The 18,714-nt window shown below is 49.5% G+C and overlaps 1 protein-coding gene across 1 annotated transcript in view; it reads left to right on the plus strand.

The window, feature by feature from the left end:
- akap6 (A kinase (PRKA) anchor protein 6) overlaps positions 1-18,714 on the plus strand; it is a 64,370-nt gene that overhangs the window by 19,905 nt on the left and 25,751 nt on the right. Inside the window, 3 exon segments of the mRNA XM_067243258.1 lie at positions 1,261-1,290; positions 1,292-1,358; positions 1,967-2,183. Of these exon segments, the coding sequence (XP_067099359.1) occupies positions 1,261-1,290; positions 1,292-1,358; positions 1,967-2,183 (314 nt within the window).

The following is an 18,714-nucleotide window of genomic DNA, read 5'->3' on the forward strand; positions in this document are numbered from 1 at the left end:
TGGTGCCGGTGTGTAAGCACACCTCCAGTTCCCTGGTCAGATCATACCAGATCAGACCAGATCAGACCAGATCAGACCAGATCAGACCAGGCCCTAATCGTCTTGAACAGGCCTGGCTAAGATCTGAGGAGAGGACTCTGTGAGGAGAAGATCGCTCCAGGCACCTCTCCTGCTCCCTCCTGGGAGCCGCCCAACCCCCCGCCGGCCCCCACCGGCCCCCGCCGCCCCTCGGTGCCCCCCCCCCCCTCCCCCCCCCCCGACAAACACACATCTTCAAAAGCGCACCTCCCCCCACCTCCCCCGTGGGTCCCTAGTGCATGCTGGGTAATGCTCTCTGATTACTCTGAGCACCAGGAGAGGGGAGCTCTTAGAGCTCCGTACTGCACACGCTCGGTAGCGCCTTCATACTGCACACGCTCACTGGGGTATCATCACAAGCAATCAACTTGAAAGTTTCCATAGCAGCACCCAGGGGATCAGGGGAGAGAGAACAGAGAAGGGTGGGATGAGGAAGGCATGAGAAAGGTAGGAGGGAGGTAAAGAGATGGGATGGAAGGGGGGGGGGGAATAGGAGCAGAGCGTTGAAAAGAGTGGAGGAGAGACTAGGGGCTGAGAGAGAGAACCAGGGGAGTAATAATAGACAGATCTCATAGTAATGGTCCGTGGGGGGGGGGTCCATGGGGGGAAGGGGGGGGGCGTGGGGGGAGGAGGGGGGGGGGCTTGGGTTTCTTATCCACTTGAAGGATGGGGGGTTACTGGCCCTGGGACCCCGGGTCTGGGCTCTGATGGAGGCCTGTGGGCATGGGTTAGTAGAGGGACTGGGGGGAGAGGGGCACGGAGCTGGGAGGAGAGGGGGGTGGGACTGGGGGGGGGAGCGGGGGGGGAGAGGGGGGAAGAGGGGGGAGGAGGGGGGTGAAGACAGGTGGGATGGGGTAGGAGACTAGAGAGAGAGACGTGCGGAGTGGGAGTAGTGTGTGTGTGAGTGTGTGAGAGAGATGCTTAGGGCCTGGTGTACCTGAAAGAGGAAGGGGAGTGGGTTAGTACTGAGCTAGTTAAACATGGGGTTATGCAAGCGTGTTATTCATGGACTTCTCTGAATGGTATTGTGTGTATGTGTGTGTGTGTGTGTGTGTGTGCGTGCACGCTGTTGGTGGGTGTCTGTCTGTACATGTCTTGTGAGAATGAGATAGAGATGTACTGTGTTATTTCAAGAATATGCCATTATAAAGTGTAATCCTGTTGTGTGTGTGTGTTTTCCAGAGCATCAAGCTGAATGTGGACAGCCACTGCATCATTGAAGGAGGGTGTTCTGGTTGAAGGCAGGCATCTGCTGGAAGTCCTCACATCCCACAAATCAGGTAGCTCGCTAGCCGGCGCCACGGCAACCCGCACACATTTATTATTAATGTTTATATTAACATATTGACCTCAGAATTTATAAATCTTCAAGTAACTGCTTCTTAGGCTGTAGAGAAGAGGAGAGGACTGAAGTGGAGATGGGAGGAGATGAGCTTTTCACATCCATTATATTGCATCTGGCATTCTGTCCTGGGGAGGATTGACTCATAGGATCTTGACAGAGAGAGAAAGGAGAGGAGGAGCAAATGAGAGAGATAGAAACCAAGATAGACAAATTGATATTGACTGATGACTATAAGCTTAAGCAGAGAGGACCGCGAGAGGGAGAACTCTCTCTCTCTCTCTCTCTCTCACCCCCCCCTCTCCTCTGTCCTGCTGGGGAGCCTGTGTTAGAATGACAGGACGTTTCAAAGCACAGCGCCATCCCACCATCCAGCTGCATTGGAAGGCCACTTCTCTCGTCTCTCTCTTTTCAAATTCCCTCCCTTCTTTTTCCCTCCGTCCCCCCTCTCCGACCCTCCTCCGCCATTATTCCCCCCTTCCTTCCCTCTCTTTCTCTCTTCCCTCCTCCTCCTCCTCCTCCTCCGTCCGTGCCCTGTGACCCCAGGTCTGAGGGACATGCTCCAGATGATCTCTCAGCAGTGGGCGGAGCTTCAGAGGCAGATCCGTCGCCAGCACAGCTGGATGCTGCGGGCGCTCGACGCCATCAAAGCCCACGTGCTGTACCCCGGCCCCCGCAGGGAACCCAGCCCTCAGCCAAGCCCAGGCCCCGACACAGGCCAGCCCGGATCAGCAGGACCCAGGAACGCCAGCCTTGCCCCAAGGTAAACTGCTTCCACCCACCACCCCACCCCCCTTTCTCCCCCCTATTTCCCTTCTCTGATCCCTCCCTGATCCACCGCTCCCCCCCCCCCCCCCTCCCCCAAAACTCCTCCCATTATCCTCCTCCCTTCCCCCCCACCCCCCCTTCGCCCCTGGCTATCCTCTGCTTGCTCAGGCAAAATAAACAAACTGGAGGGGTGAGATGGGCAGGGAGGCTGATATTAGCATAAGAAATAGCTAAAGTAAAGCTTCCCAGTTAGAAGTTAGTCTGTGAAATGGGGGGTGAGGGGTGGTTGAGGAGGGGGGTGGGGGGGGGGGGGGTGTAGGTGTACCTGATGTGAATATCAATTTTTTTCCAAATGAAGTCTAAAGCGATGTTGGTGGTTGCATGAGTAATTGTGAAGACAAATGCAAGAGCTCACACACACACACACACAAACGCGCAAAATAAACTTGTTGTCGTTTTCAAGCAACACACATGACCACATGCACACATGCCCGCACACACACATTATGTGGTCGCTCGAAAAGTGTGAACCCAATTTATGTTCTTTGCATTTAACGTGTAATTACCACAGCAGTCTCCTCTAGGTTGCCATTTCTCATTGTTTAATTGCCAATTGTGATTTGGTAATTACTTTCTGATCTGATTCTGGTGGAGGCTTCATTCACCCCCCCCCCCCCTCTCTCTCCAAAACACACACACACACACATTAGGTATCATTCGAACACATGGTGACACTCTGACAACTTGTGTGTCTGTGTGTGCGTGTGTGTGTGTGTTGGGGGCGTCCGGGGCAATATGAGCAGCCACGTCGGGATCTTGCTGAGCCTGGCTGTATTTCCCATGAGGCCGCAGCAACGTGAAGGCGCCATCTCCTGCCGTCCCCCTCCCTCCATAATCTCTTCTGCTTCATCTGAAACAAATGAGAAAAACAATCCCTCCGTCAGCCCCCCCCCCCCCCCCTCCTGTCCCTTCTCACTTCTCCCTCAATTCCTTCCCTCTCCTCTTTCACTCATTCATCCTCCTCTTCTCCATTCCTTTCTCTCCTCCGCTCTCACACACATGAAGATGGTTTTGGTCAAGAGTCAAACAATGACTAAACCCTGTAATGACTAGACACCTCCTCTCCCCTCCATCTCTTCTCCTCTCCCCTCCCCTCCATCTCCCCTCTCCTCTCCTCTCCAGATAGATAAATAACCCCCTATATGTGTAGATTGTTGTGCTCTAATTAGAACAGAGAGTGATCAGTGTGATCAGTCTGCTCTGACAGTCGTTAGTCGCCTTGCTACAGCACATTACCACAGTGACCAGCCCTGATTCATTATCTCCCCGTCGTTAATGACAATCAGATGCATGGCCTAATTATGGGATGGCCACTGTAGAGGGGAAGGTCAGGGAAGAAGCTACAAATTCTCAGCCCTGGCTTCGGTCCGGTGTGTGTGCACATTTGTGTGTGTGTGGGTGTGTGTGTATACTATTCACCAGAGGTTGCAAGGGCAGGTGTTGGGTAAAATACTTCAAGAATTGTGTGTGTGTTTAAGGGGGTGGGGGGGGTCTTGGCGGGTGGTACGGGGGAGGGAAGTCACCTTCACCGTGGTTACAGCAAGCAGGACCCACAGTATAGGCAGCAGGGATGATGTCACAGTGGAATCTGGAGTCATGTGACCCATCAAGAAGATTCCAAACTTGATCGCACGTTGAGGCCTTGTCAATGATTTAGCCCTGAAAAACATGCAGCAATGTTGTTTTAATGTCCCAACACGGCACATAGACGATAGTTTGTTGATTCTCAGGTCTTATGATACACTCTCAGACTTTATGGCCAGAACTTATTGTTTAAACATCCTCGCTTTACGATGCAGAACATGACAGAGAGAGAGAGAGAGCTGGCGTTGTTTACCATCTCTGTTCCTCCCAGCTCTCCATTAATACCTTAATGTCCCCCACGACAACAGGTGTGTTTCTCTGAGCTCATTAATTACGTGTGTGTGTTGTGTGTGTATGTGTGTGAAGCTACGCTAGGCTGCGGTAGAGATGCGGGGGTGTCGGAGGGGTGATGGAGAGCGTGGTGAAGACGGTGAGTCTCTCCTAGGGAGACATTAAGGTGTGTGTGGCCCTCGCTGGATCTCTCCTGACAGCCATAACGCTTGTTGTTATTGCAGGAGGCATATGCTTCCAATCGGCATTTCCATGTTTAGTGTGTGTGTGTGCGTGTTTGTGTGTGTGAGTTGGGGATTGCGTCAGTTTGTAAAGTTTTGTTTCATGAGCGTAGTTTGGAAGCTGTATTACGTAGGATTATGTTGGTTTATCGGAGAGGAGAAAGAGAAGGATGGAAGGGGAGAGGAAAGGACGGAGGGAAAGAGAGAGATGTAGAGTGATGCCCTCCAGACCTCCAGTTCTTTATCTGCAGAGCAGAGCATCCCTTCTACATGCTTCTGTATCAGGAACACGCATCCTATCATTCATGGAAATGTCATGGAATTTGAGATAAGACCCCAGAGATTAGGCTGCATGGAAGCCTCTCTGGGTGTGAGTGTTTGCATGTGTGTTGTGTGTGTGTGTGATGAGAATTCTGATATTTGCTGGTGTACGGTGTGTGTCAGGAGTGTGTGAGGTGTTGCATTTGTCTATTCGGGGCTGAATAATATACAGCAGCTCAACATGGATGTTGTGGGAAGAAGCAGAAACATGTTGTTCAAAAGGTCGTTCATTTCAGCCCAGCGAAGGAATGTACCATATCTTCCTGCAGGCGGGGGGTGAGTGAACCCCCCCCAGTGATGGCCTCAGATTAGACCATGTTCTTTTGGTCACAGGGGGACTCAAATCCTGTTAGCGGCTTGACGAAACAGCCCCAAGTCAGTGACGGTGACCAAAACCCAACGACATCCAACTCGTGCCGACTCTAGGGGGTGTTTTGGGATGTATAATGCTGCCACAACATTACAGTTTATCAGGCAGAGACTGGGCCCTTCTGTGGGGCCTGGGGCCACACATTATCTCTGAGAGAGAGAAAGAGGGGGGGGAGAGAGAGACGAAGGGAGAAGAGTAAGAGGAGGAGGGAGGGAGGGGAGGGGAGGGAGAGAGAGAGAGAGAGAGAGAGAGAGACGAGAGAGAGAGAGAGAGAGAGAGAGAGAGAGAGTAATTTGGGTCAGCAATGCCCTGCCAGGTCTTACTTACTTTCATACATGCATACATACAGGTACATGCATACATGCATACATGCATACAGGAACATACAGTACACCAGTTAACTAACGGATTATGTCTGGCATCTCTGGCTGTCTGGCTTCATTTTACTGTAAGTATGTAGAGGTATGTGTGTGTGTGTGTGTGTGTGTGAGGGGCCTTATCAGACTGTGCTGTAGACAGCTTGTCCCCCCAGGGGGCTCCATTTCACCCTCCTCCACTGGGGGTGGGCTTTCTGCAGGGGAGGGGGGAAGGGGGGAGGGGAGGGGGCAGTTAGAGGGAGCCAGAGAATTTAGGGATGGGAAAGTGAAGGGAGGCTGAATGAGGGAGGTCGCAGGAGGGGAGAGGGAAAGAGAGAGAGAGATAGAGAGAGAGAGAGAGAGAGAGAGAGAGAGAGAGAGAGAGAGAGAGAGAGGAAAAGGGAGAGAGAGGGGGTCCTCTATCAGGTGTGTCAGCAGGGACCAGCACCACACCTATCTGGTGCTTCTGCATAAGCAGCAGGCTGGCTGATACCAAAAACACACCCCAGGTTATAACTGCAAAAATGAAATTAGACTCAAGTACTGCTTAAAACTCTGAAATGTCGGGCTGGCCTTACTACACACACACACACACACACACACACACACACACACACACACACCCTTTTCTCTCTGAATGATAGGTAGTTCAGCGTTAGCTGGGGTTAACGACCAGGTTTACGCTCATGTTGTGGCTGTGCATTAGCTTGCCCATTAACCTGACGCAGCTCTGACTTTTTAGTGTGTTGCAAAGTGCTTTAGTGAAGTTCAGGAAGTTTGTAAAACTGGTGTCAAGCATTTCACAGGCTTGTTTTTATGATGTATTTATTATATTATAATTTATGTTTTGATGCGTCAATGTCAATATTCGTATGGAAAAAATAAGGCTTGTTTTTTGCCCTATGGTGAGTAGCTGTTAACAGTCCAAATTAAGTTTGTTGACAATTTCAAATGATTTACCACTATCTGCCAGAATGATTGGTTTGTGTCATTTAAACAACTTTGCCAAAGTAATTAGTTGGAGTCAAACTTCCTTAGGACCCTTCATATCTACCTACCTACTCCAAAACGCTGGGCTTTTAAATGAGAAATGTGCATAATCACAGATCGGCCTGAGAAATAATGAATTCATGTACTCTTTGTCAGTATTAGCATGCAACAGCACTCCAAATGTAATTTATAAAGTGAGTTAAAATGACATACCTCTTTAAGTGTCGTTGCCAAAGGCAATCTGACAATTGAAATGCATTTGTTAGAGGAGAAACTGTAATGGTGGTGGTTTTTTTTCCCCACTGTGACATTTTTCAAATATTTAATTACCATGGTGATAAAAATGAATATGCCAAAGTTTTTTTTTCCGTCAAAGAGAAAAGCTGTCGTTTAAAAGTGATAGCTCTAAATGTGTTGGTATTAATACAGGAACTCTTCCAGTTGGTGGTGCATTGCCTCCTCACAGCAATAAGGTCCTGGGTTCAATTCCTACACAGGGCATGTTCAGTGTGTCACTGCTGTAGGATTTTATAAAGGTTTCTAGTTATTTTACTTTATTCTAGATTGTGTTCCAGGTGAAATGAGTGTTTGTAACTGGTCTGTAGTAGAAAGAGGAAGTTGTCATATCTAGCATATTTGTCAGTCCTGCTGTAGAAATGGAAAGTGCTATGTTCTGTCTGTCAGTGTTTCTCAAACACAATTCCGTTTGAAAGAATGTTTCAGAAATAGGATCCTGATCCCAAAAAGTGAATTGCATTACAATCGCATTGTCTCTTTCTCCCACCCTCCCTCTCTCTTCCTCCTCTCTCTCTATTTCTCTTCCTCCGCTCGACAAAACCCCCATGTCCATTCCACTGCATTGTGTCTTTATACGATGTACGACCCTTTTCTCCTTTCCCTCCCTCCCTCTCCTCCCTCTCCTCCCTCTCCTCCCTCCCTCCCTCCTCTCCTTCCTTCCTTCCTTCCTTCCTTCCTTCCTTCCTTCCTTCCTTCCTTCCTCTCCTCCCCTCCCTCCCTCCCTCCCTCCCTCCCTCCCTCCCTCCCTCCCTCCCTCCCTCCCTCCCTCCCTCCCTCCCTCCCTCCCTCCCTCCCTCCCTCCCTCCCTCCCTCCCTCCCTCTCTCTTTCTCTCTCTCCTCTCCTTTCCTTCCTCCTCCCTAGACTGTTCTAATAGTTCCTCCTCAGACCAGACAGAAACACACTTTTCAGTCCTAGTGTGTTCTGTCTCAGATCAGACAGCATCTCTGCTCTCTGGCTTATGAAGAGGCTGGCTGACACTCAGGGGATGCTATTATTACAGTCACTCTGTTTTCTAGGCAATTCTGGGCTGTGTTGTGTGTGTGTGTGTGTTGTGTGTGTGTGTGTGTTGTGGATGTGTTGTGTATGTGTTGTGTATGTGTTGTGTGTGTGTGTTGTGTATGTGTTGTGTGTGTTGTGTGTGTGTGTTGTGTGTGTGTTGTGTGTGTTGTGTGTGTTGTGTGTGTGTGTGTGTGTGTGTGTGTTGTGTATGTGTTGTGTGTGTGTGTTGTGGATGTGTTGTGTGTGTTGTGTATGTGTTGTGTGTGTTGTGTGTGTGTGTTGTGTGTGTGTTGTATGTGTTGTGTGTGTTGTGTGTGTGTGTTGTATGTGTTGTGTGTGTTGTGTGTGTGTGTTGTGTGTGTGTGTGTTGTGTGTGTGTGTGTGTTGTGTACGTGTTGTGTGTGTTGTGTGTGTGTGTTGTGTATGTGTGTGTGTTGTGTGTGTTGTTTGTGTGTGTGTTTTTAGCACTGCTTTTATTCTCACAACACTTAGTAAGGCCTCCTTGTGTCAAGCCAATACTAATGTTAAATAAATTCTCTAAAACCAAAGACAATCTGATCATACACACACACACACACACACACACACACACACAGGCGCACACACAGTTTGACAGTTCAGACACTTGATATTCCCTGCAGTGGGCAGCCCCAGGCAGAGTTAGTGTTAGAAGTGAATACTGTCTAATGTCGCCCTTAATACAACCCTGGTACCAAGCCAGTGAGCCTCGGACAATGTAATTGGCTTGAAACAATTGTTTGTTCAAACTGGGAAAATCTCTTTGAAGCAGCCCAACAATGTCAATGTTTCAAGATGCTCTGAGGGAGATATGAATTGATGGCTGATAAGCTACTTGAATTCCCCAGTAGTCCCACAGTGACTGATGGCCAGATAGGAACTCATGCTGATTCCCTGGAGGGGTCATGTTGAAAGTGTCCTCTTGGCTTGCTGGTGGACACTGGAGCTTGGTAAGGGTGACACGAGGGTTCCATCCCAATTGGTCTTAGTCTGTCAGTTTAAGTAAAGATTTGTCTGTAATCCAACTGAAATCTACAGACAGTAAAGAGAATGTTTTCCATGTGTTCTGGAAGCACCTCTGGAAGCAGCGGAGCCAAGCAGAGGCCCTGTGTTCTGAAAGCAGACCTCCACAGGCATATTTTTAATATTTAATCCTCTGGTTTAATCAAGGTTTAGCTTGTGATTAGGGCGGGTATGGGGATTTAAAGGGGCAGTCCACTATGGAATTGTGGGTGCCTGCTGGATATAAGTGTAGGAAAATCTGTGGAAAAATATGCTGCCAAAAAGTGCTTTCATAACTAGTTATCAAACCTCTCTCTATCTCTCACTTCCCTTTCTCTCTGTTGCTCTATCTCTCCCTCCCTCTCTCTCTCTCTCTCTCTCTCTCTCTCTCTCTCTCTCTCTCTCTCTCTCGCTCTCTTCTCTCTTGCTCTCTCTCTCAGGACCAGCCACTTAGACCTCAGTCAGACTGGAATAATTGTCAATGAATATTTAACAAGGCTTCAGTGTGAAGGATGGAAGGATGGAAGGCTAGGATAAAGGAATGGAGGTACAGAGGGATATAGGGTTGGGCATCAGAGAGGCATCAAGCGCGCGCTGTGTTATTAATACAGGAAGTGTTAGTGATACATGGGAGTCAGTGAGGCGAGCAGGAGGCACCAGTGGATTAGCCAGAGTAGATGATGGAGCTGACGACAAATAGAAATAGAACAGGAGTACGCAGGCAGGCAGACAAGCAGGCAGGCAAGCAAGCAGGCAGACAAGCAGGCAGGCATACAGACAAGCAAGCAGACAGGCAGGTTGACAGGCAAGCAGGCAGGCAGGTTGACAGGCAAGCAGGCAGGCAGGTTGACAGGCAGGTTGACAGGCAGGCCAGTAGGCAGGTTGACAGGCAAACAGGCATACAGGCGGGCAGACAGACAAGCAGGCAGGCAGACAGGCAGGTTGACAGGCAAGCAGGCATACAGGCGGGCAGACAGACAAGCAGGCAGGCAGACAGGCAGGTTGACAGGCAAGCAGGCAGACAGGCAGGTTGACAAGCAGGCAGACAGTCTCTCAGATTGAATAGTACAATACCAGAATGACACAGTGAGACCGTATATACTACCGTGTTCCTGTCCCATCCCTGTGGATCTCAGTTCCACCTGATGTTCTTTCTCCCCTTCACATAGCTGCAGAATATATAACCTTCTTTTTTTCTACATTCTAATCAGGGGCTCTTATTGCCAATCTGGTCCACATTAAAGTGTCAGGAGTGTTATGAAATATGCTCGCTGGAATGACCTCAGTAGCACTGTGATTTAGCATGCCTTACAGGTGAAAGACAAAAAAACAAAGCACATCACTCCATCCTAAATCGTTCACTGAGTGTCAGACCTTTACCTCAGTTCCTCCTGGCTTCATCTTGTCTGTGCTTTTATCCCTTCCTTCATCCTTTTCCTCCCTCCTTCTTTACCTCCCTCATTACCCCTCTACCTCTCGGAGTCGCTTCATCTCTCCATCCCATCCTCATTCCTTCCTGGCTCACTCACTCACCCACTCCCTCCCTCCCCTTTCTATATCCCCCCTTCTTGAAGTGATATAAAATTCTAATGGTTGCCCTCCGGTATTCTCCTGGCTGTGAGCCGGCCAGGGAGAGAAGAGATAGCTGCCACGAAGAGAGGGGAAGAGAGGGGAAGTGAGGGGAAGAGAGGGAAGAGAGGGGAAGTGAGGGGAAGAGAGGGGAAGAGAGGGGAAGAGAGGGGAAGTGAGGGGAAGAGAGGGGAAGAGAGGGGAAGAGGAGGGGAAGAGAGGGGAAGAGAGGGAAGAGAGGGGAAGTGAGGGGAAGAGAGGGGAAGAGAGGGGAAGAGAGGGGAAGAGAAGGGAAGAGAGGGGAAGAGAGGGGAAGAGAAGGGAAGAGAGGGGCAGAGGAGGGGAGGAAAAGTGGATGAGGAGAGGAAGGACCGCAAAATGGAGAGTTTTCATTTTTAGAGAGGTTTTCTTAGGATCTCTGTCCTCAATAAAGTAGTGTTGTCAACAGAGCGTAGATTTTAACAGTCACGACGTTCAGACTGCTGCAAACAGAATGGGTGGTGTCATGGATTACTTTTGATTTATGTTCAGCCTTTGATATTGAAAATAAGTGGAATGGTGTCCTTGAACAGCTCTGGGAGTAAACCTGGAAAGAGAGAGAGAGGCAAGGAAGGAAGGCAGAGAGATAGAGAGGGTAGGAAGAGAGAGAAATTAAGAAAGGCAGACAGACAGGATAGAGAAATTGAGATAGAGATATTGAAACAGAGGTAGAGACAGCGATAGAGAAGTAGAGATAGAGAGATAGAGATTAAGCATCTCTAGTGAGAAGCTGATCTCACATATGTAGGCGTGTGGTGCTGGACTGAGAACAGCAGGGCGACTGGGCCTTCTCTGATATACTCTCATGTAACTGAGCTCAACTCATGCATGATATATTCCTCACCAGGAGAGAAACATGGAGGGTTATTATGGAATTCCTTTGATCATTTTTTTGGCTGGGTTTATTTATTTTCACAAGGATCACAGCGAAATAAACACACATGTAAACAAATAAATAGAAAAACCCCCATCATCATCATTAGTTGATCATGCGATGATGAAGATGTCTCGCTGGCAGTGTTTGGAATGCAGAGGATGCGTGTGTGCGTGTACGTGTGCATGTGTGCCTGCGCATGTGTGTGTGTGTCTGGGACATGCATAATGCATGGACACTATCGGAAAATCCCTCTGTTTTGTTGTTTCGTTTAAGTCAATGTTGCCTTTTGGGCTGTTGTCTGTGTCGTCGCCTGGCCCTCCTCATCCCTCATCTCCCAACTCTCTCAATCTAAATGTCCTCTCTTTCTTTCTTTCTTTCTTTCTTTCTTTCCCTCCCTCCCTCCCTCCCTCCCTCCCTCCCTCCCTCCCTCCCTCCCTCCCTCCCTCCCTCCCTCCCTCCCTCCCTCCCTCCCTCCCTCCCTCCCTCCCTCCCTCCCTCTCTCTCTCTCTCTCTCTCTCTCTCTCTCTCTCTCTCTCTCTCACACCCTCCCTCCCTCCCTCTCTGTCTTTCACTCTCTCTCTCTCACTCTCTCACTCTCTCACTCTCTCACTCTCTCTCTCTCTCCTGTGAGCGGGGTAATGTTTGTTTTTCTGGTTCTGCGTTCTGCATTTTAAACTGTTCCTGTCAGCCTGCTTCAGAAGCCCAGCTGCACACCTCTCTACCCCGCAACACAAGCAACGCCACTGGGCTTCTCTCTCAGGGGTCCGAGTGATACGTAATGGTTCAGAATTAGACAGAATGCTCTGTAATTACCTTTAATTTACTACAAAGCCTTAACTCCCCCCCCCCCAACCCCCCGTGTGGTAAATAGATGAGGAAGAGAGAGGGGGGGGGGGGGGGGGGGGGGGGTCTGGTCCTGCTGTTTGTGAGGGGCCTGGACGTGATGGATCGGAGAGACGCTAAGCTAATTTGATTTTCTTGTGCTCAGTGCATTTTCAATGATCTGCGCCACAGATCTCTGAAGATAATTACTCCCCATCACATTAAAAAACAACCCCCCCCCATCCTCCCCCAATCCCACCCTGAAACTACATTTGTCTGGTTCTAAACCACCTCGACAACCCACCCCCAGCCCCCCCAGCCTCCTGCTTCACTATCTGCTCCTTCTTACAACTCTGTTATTTCCGTCTACACACACACACACACACACACACACACACACACCTGCTGAGAGGGCCCATTTGTAGTATGGTGGGGAGTTTTTCTTATGAATTCTTTTCTAAATCATATTTGATTTCATGCATAATTAGTTTGTCCATCAATGTGTATGTGTATGTATGTATGTATGTATGTGTGTGTGTGTGTGTGTGTGTGTATGTGTGTGTCGCTGCCTGCTGGGAGACCTGATGACTATGCTGAGGCAGGAAAGCCTACAGTATATGCATTAGAAAAACAGCGCACACACACACACACAACACACACACACACACACCACACACACACACACACACACACACACACACACACACACACACACACACACACACAGACTGGAAGTCAGTCTAACTGCTTGTCTGCCCACACAAAGCATGAAAGTCATCGACAGCCTTCAGTTTGTTGATAGAGCTCACTCACCAGCCAGGATTACACCACCTCGACTTAATTATGTTTTAAAATGATATTTTAATTGAATATCAAGGTAAGCAAGAAATGGATCGGAATCCTTAAATAATTAATCAAGCATCAAAAGAAGACAGGGGAAAGAAAGAATTAAACCTTCTTTTCTGCTTGGACAGCAGAAAAAAAAGTAAGAAGCCTTATTTGACGTTAGAGAGATCCAATCTAATTTAATTCTCTCTCCACTTCTCTAAATAAACAGTTCTAAAAGGGCTTTTTCATCCGGGGGGGGAGGTGTTAGGTTGAAGGGGGGATGATAGGGGTAATCAATATTTCTAGCATTTTAATTAAAACCGTTAGTGGAATAAATCCATGTAATTATCAGTTAATGAAATACAAGGTCACTTTCTACCTGCCAGAGACTTTGAAGGTGTCTGGCTGCTGGAATGAACACAGCAGCTCAGTGTCAGGCCTGTTTAGCTGCTGTCAGGATCCAGAAAGACCTCCTCCTCCTCTCCCTCTTCCCTCTCCTCCTCCTCTCCCTCTGGCTTTTTCTCAGCCACATCTGCCTCTTCCTTCCTCCACTTCCTCAACCTCATACCCTGCTTCCTCTCCTTCTTCCCTCTCCTCCTCCTCCTGTCTTTCTTCCCTCTCCCTTATCCCTCTCCTCCCCCTCTCCCTCTCCTCTCCCCTCTCCTCCTCCTCTCCCTCCCCTCTCCCCTCTCCTCCTCCTCTCCCTCTCCTCGCCCCTCTCCTCCTCTCCTTCTCCTCTCCCCTCTCCTCCTCCTCTCCCTCCCCTCTCCCATCCTCTGCTCCTGCTCCTCTCCCTCCCCTCTCCCCTCTCCTGCTCCTCTCCCTCCCTTCTCCCCTCTCCTCCTCCTCTCCCTCCCCTCTCCCCTCTCCTCCTCCTCTCCCTCCCCTCTCCCCTCTCCTCCTCCTCTCCCTCCCCTCTCCCCCTTTCCTGCTCCTCTCCCTCCCCTCTCCCCTCTCCTCCTCCTCTCCCCCTCCTCACCCCTCTCCTCCTCTCCTCCTCCTTGGCCCTGGGCTGCCGGGAAAAAGGAGAGGAGAAACAGATACACCCTGCGTTGTGCTCCATTCTTTTGGCAGAGGTTCTACCTTTGCTTATACCCTCACACACAACCATCGCACACACACCCTCACACACACCCTCGCACACACCCTCGCACACACCCTCGCACACACCCTCGCACACACCCTCACATACACCCTCACACACCCTCGCACACACCCTCACACACACCCTCACACACCCTCACACACACCCTCACACACACCCTCACACACCCTCACACACACCCTCACACACACCCTCACACACCCTCACACACACCCTCACACACACCCTCACACACCCTCACACACACCCTCACACACACCCTCACACACCCTCACACACACCCTCACACACCCTCACACACACCCTCACACACCCTCACACACACCCTCACACACACACCCTCACACACCCTCACACACACCCTCACACACCCTCACACACACCCTCACACACGGGGTGCCGTGGTGGAGGTACACGTGCTAAGGGTGATAAGGCGTCTTATGAAGATCAAGGTGTATCAGATGCTGCTGTGTAAACGCTGCTATTAAGAGATCACACCCCCAGAGCAGGCGAACAGCTACTGTAAACACACGGCACAACCCTGACGCAGGCTGGGAGAGGTGGAGAGAGAGACCGTGTGGAGTGAGATCCAGTGACCTGCTGCTGATCCTCACTAAACCTTTAATCACAGATTTGGAGGAATTGTTCACTCAGCAGGGGATCAGACCCCAGGTCGTCTGCTCGCCAAGCAACGGTGTTTACCATTAGACCAAGAGGACCCTCAGCTCGACAGCACGTCGGCTGAGCTCTGCGATTCCTGGTAGAAGTTTAGGCCCGGTATTCATATAGAGCGTATTGAACCGAAAACCAAAACAACAACCATGTCAACAACACAAACAAAAAGAGCAAACACTCCACCATTACTTCCACAGCGGTCTCCCCCATCTGGAACAAAATACTCCCTGTAATGAATGGAGTTACAATGGAGCAGAGAAATTGAATTTAACGTTTGGGGCCTGCAGCACTTACCTGGAATGGCTCTGTAATGGTCTGGGGCATTTGTCACTGGGAGCGCTTCTCGGAGTGCTTTTGTTCCCACTGTTAATGAAATAGTAAAGTTGGCCGCCGCGAGTGAGCGACGCGACGCGTCCAGCGTCCTGCTTTATGCATCGATCTTTGCGATTGCTTTCTTTTGTCTTATTGCTGGAGATCTGTTTGTTCCTGTGATTTCCAAGAAGCAGCATTTAAATGCTGTTGGAGGCTTTACGTGGTGTTTCTGCTAACCCTATAACCCCCTCGGGTCCCCACGCTACACAAAGCAAACGCCAAACTCTTTAGCCATGTGATGTCCTGTACGCTCACAGCACACTCCATGTCCACTCAGGTGGAATACAGCTTTTAGAGGAAGGTGAGAACCCTTAAAGCACATACCTAACATACCGTAACACCATCCACCTCTTCTACAGTACCGTCAATAAATGTCAACAGTGGGTGTGGTATGGTTTGCTAGCTAGATTAGACAGTGTTTAGTTTGTGGAGGCAGAGCGGAGTTGCAGTGTTTAGGTGTGGGGTTGGATTGCTGCCGTATGATGCCATGCCTGCCCACGGTGGTGGTGCCCATGCTGGTTGGGGCTCCCTGGCCTGGCAGGGAGTTTGTTGTTGTGTTGCAATCTGCCCCCTCCTCTGAGACAGTGAGATGAAGAGAGATGGTGAGAAGCAGAAACAGAGAGAGTGGAGGGGGGGGGGGGGGGTGTTAGAGAGATCGAGAGTTACTGAGTGAGAGAGAGAGAGCCAAACCGAAATGGAGAGAGAAACGTGAGTGGAGCACCATGCCTCATATCAACACTTGATCCTCAGCCTGTTGACTTATTTAGCTTCCTCTACAATTCGCTTTGAACAACCTGCCACCCTTTCATCCAGCAACAACCAACCAACCAACAACCGCCCCCCCCCCCCCCCCCCACCCCCCCCACCCCCACCCCACCCCAAATCAAAAACAAGCATTCCTGCATTCCTGCGCAAACTCCGATACCAGCTTTCTACTGATTCGGAATTAAGATCCGAATTTCATGTTACTTAATTATTTTCTAAATTAGTTTGCATGTTAATTAAAATGGTGGCTAATGTTAATTACCTATATTAATGGTTCCTGTGCACCACCTGCCCGGAGCACTCTGCTCGCGATGCCAAATATCTTCATCTGCAGCGCTCGGCACCGCAGAGACACGATGAAACGCGCGCCGTGGAATTGAACTCAGGGGGGCATTAGTGAGGGTTCTGTGGAGAAATATCTCTGATTTCTGATCTCTGTTAAAAGGAAAGAGAGAGAGCGAGATAGAGAGAGCACAGGAGAGACATTATCCTAGCACATTTTGTTGCTAGGATAAGAGGGATTTTATCTTTTAAAATACATGCATTACTTATGTATGCATGTATGTGTGTAGCCCTAATCCTCAATAAGACTTTTCTGAATAAGATTGTACATGGACAGCCCTTTTTTGCTCCAATTACAAACTTCTGCTTCCTCAGAATCCGTAACTTGGTGGTTCTCCCTGCCTGCGTCAATAGGTAGCCCAGCCTGGCCGGCTGGAGACTGATGTGAGCCCTGATGCAGATGATTATGTTGTGTCTTTGTTGTGCTATTGATCTAGCATCAGACATGTGGCCTGTGTTGCCATGCTGGTCACTGCCTGATGATGTCAGCACAGTTTCAGCATCTTAATGTAGTCTCTGACAGTCAGGGTATGAGCTGTTAGACCGGCTGATAATATGTACATGGTCTAGTGGTGCACGCACACACAGACGCACGCACACACACACACACACACCCACACACACACACACTAACACACACAGGCACAACACCATCACACTCTCTAAGCACTTTGTCTCAGTTGGAAAATGATCATCGCACAATCAATAGGACCCCCCACCTGACTAATCTATAGTGAGAACATTGTCTGAGCTCGGCTAGCGATGTCTGCTGCATGTTTAGGCTGCTCCGAGGCCATTAAATGTCACCTTTCAGCAACAACATTAAATAAGAAGTAGCAATTTAGCTTCTAGCAATTGCTAATTTCACGCCCTGATAAATGTAGCTGAAGCCAAAGCCTGCCTCACAGACAGTCTGCTCCGAGATAACTCTTAAAAGGTGCAGGAGGTAGCACTGCACAAACACACACACATACACACAAACACGTGCACTCCTATGGGACTTGAATGTCAAGGTCATTGGCTCTAATGTTGCTGTTGCCTTGGTTTTCTAATACTGTGGTATGAGATACTGTCCTATGGGAATATTGTCATACCTAACAGCTTTAGAGAGCTTTACTCTACATGCTACAGTAATATCTGAATCTGACACCCCTCAGAAACATAGGTATATCATTTGTAGAGTCTTCGAAATGACTCATTCATGGAGCTACTGTACCTTAGACATGTTCTAGAAACAAGATGGTGACTGTGAGATGGAATGTGTTTGAGGAGCTGTGTGTGCGCGCGAGGAGGGGGCGTGTATGTGTGTGAGGAGGGTGTGTGTGTGTGAGGGTGTGTGTGTGTGAGGAGGATATGTGTGTGTGTGTGTGTGTGAGGAGGGTGTGTGTGTGTGAGGAGGGTGTAAGGGTGTGTGTGAGGGTGTGTGTGTGTGTGACCGAGGGTGTCAGGGTGTGTGTTTGTGAGGGTGTGTGTGTGAGCTGTGTGTGTGTGTGTGTGTGAGGAGGGTGTGAGTGTGAGACCACACACTGTAATAACAAGCGTTATTTTGGACCGTAAAGCCCTCGTGATTCATACCGGGAGGCCCTAGCACATATTAAATCCAACCTTTATGGGAGGTGATTTGAAAGTAATAGTTTTCAAATGAGTTTCATGTCTTGTGATGGGCTCCTTGGAGAGCCCGATCTCTCCAGAATAAAAGCTTTACAGCATGTTCCAGGCAGAGATTTCAGGGAACATGACATTTTCCCTGGTTATCTTTTTTACTTTCTTGGAGGCGAGGGTACAGTATTGTGTCTTCGGTCCTGCAACATTACCTCAGGGAACATTTGCAGGGTTTGCAAAAACGGGATGGTCAGTTATCATGGGGATTAGTTTGTGTTCTGTTGTGACGAAGGCCCCAGACACGTTGATGCAGTAGAAGATCCTTTTGGGGAAAGTAAAGGAAAACACAGACAGATGGATGAACGTACAGACAGACAGACAGATATGCAGCCAGCCAGCCTGAAAGGCAGGGAGACAGCCAGACAGCCAGCTTTGTGATCCTGCTTTAGCGCCACAGCCCTGATGGTATGTTCTGGTCTGTTTTGAAGGCGAGTGGCGGGGGGGAGGCAAGACAGGGATGGGGGTTGCGGCATCCCACCGTTTTTCAATCTCGCCGCGATGCTTCTCGCATCCAGAGAGGACGATAAAGACACAAACAAACGTGTTATGTCACATTGCCTAAATATACAGTTTAGGAGGCAATGTTCTCTGTCCTCCGGCCTCACTCCCTCCCCCCCCCCCCCCTCTCTCTCTCTCTCTCTATCTCTCTCTCGCTCTCTCTTTCTCTCTCTCTCTCTCTCTCTCTCTTTCTCTCTCTCTCTCTTTCTCTTGCTCTCTTTCTCTCGCTCTCTTTCTCTCTCTCTCTTTCTCTCTTTCTCTCTTCCTCTCTCTCTCTCTCTCTCTCTCTCTCTCTCTCCTCTCTCTCTCTCTCTCTCTCTCTCCTCTCTCTCTCTCTCTCAATCTCGGCCCCCTGCTTTCTCTCTCTGTCTCCTACATCCCATATGCTCTCCTTAACTTCCTGTCCTCCTCCTCCTCTCTCTCCCCTCTCCCTGGCCACTTCTCTCTCCCTGTCCTCTGCCC

This window comes from Osmerus mordax, chromosome 9, assembly GCF_038355195.1.
Source record: "Osmerus mordax isolate fOsmMor3 chromosome 9, fOsmMor3.pri, whole genome shotgun sequence".
In the NCBI taxonomy this organism is placed as follows: Eukaryota; Metazoa; Chordata; class Actinopteri; order Osmeriformes; family Osmeridae; genus Osmerus; species Osmerus mordax.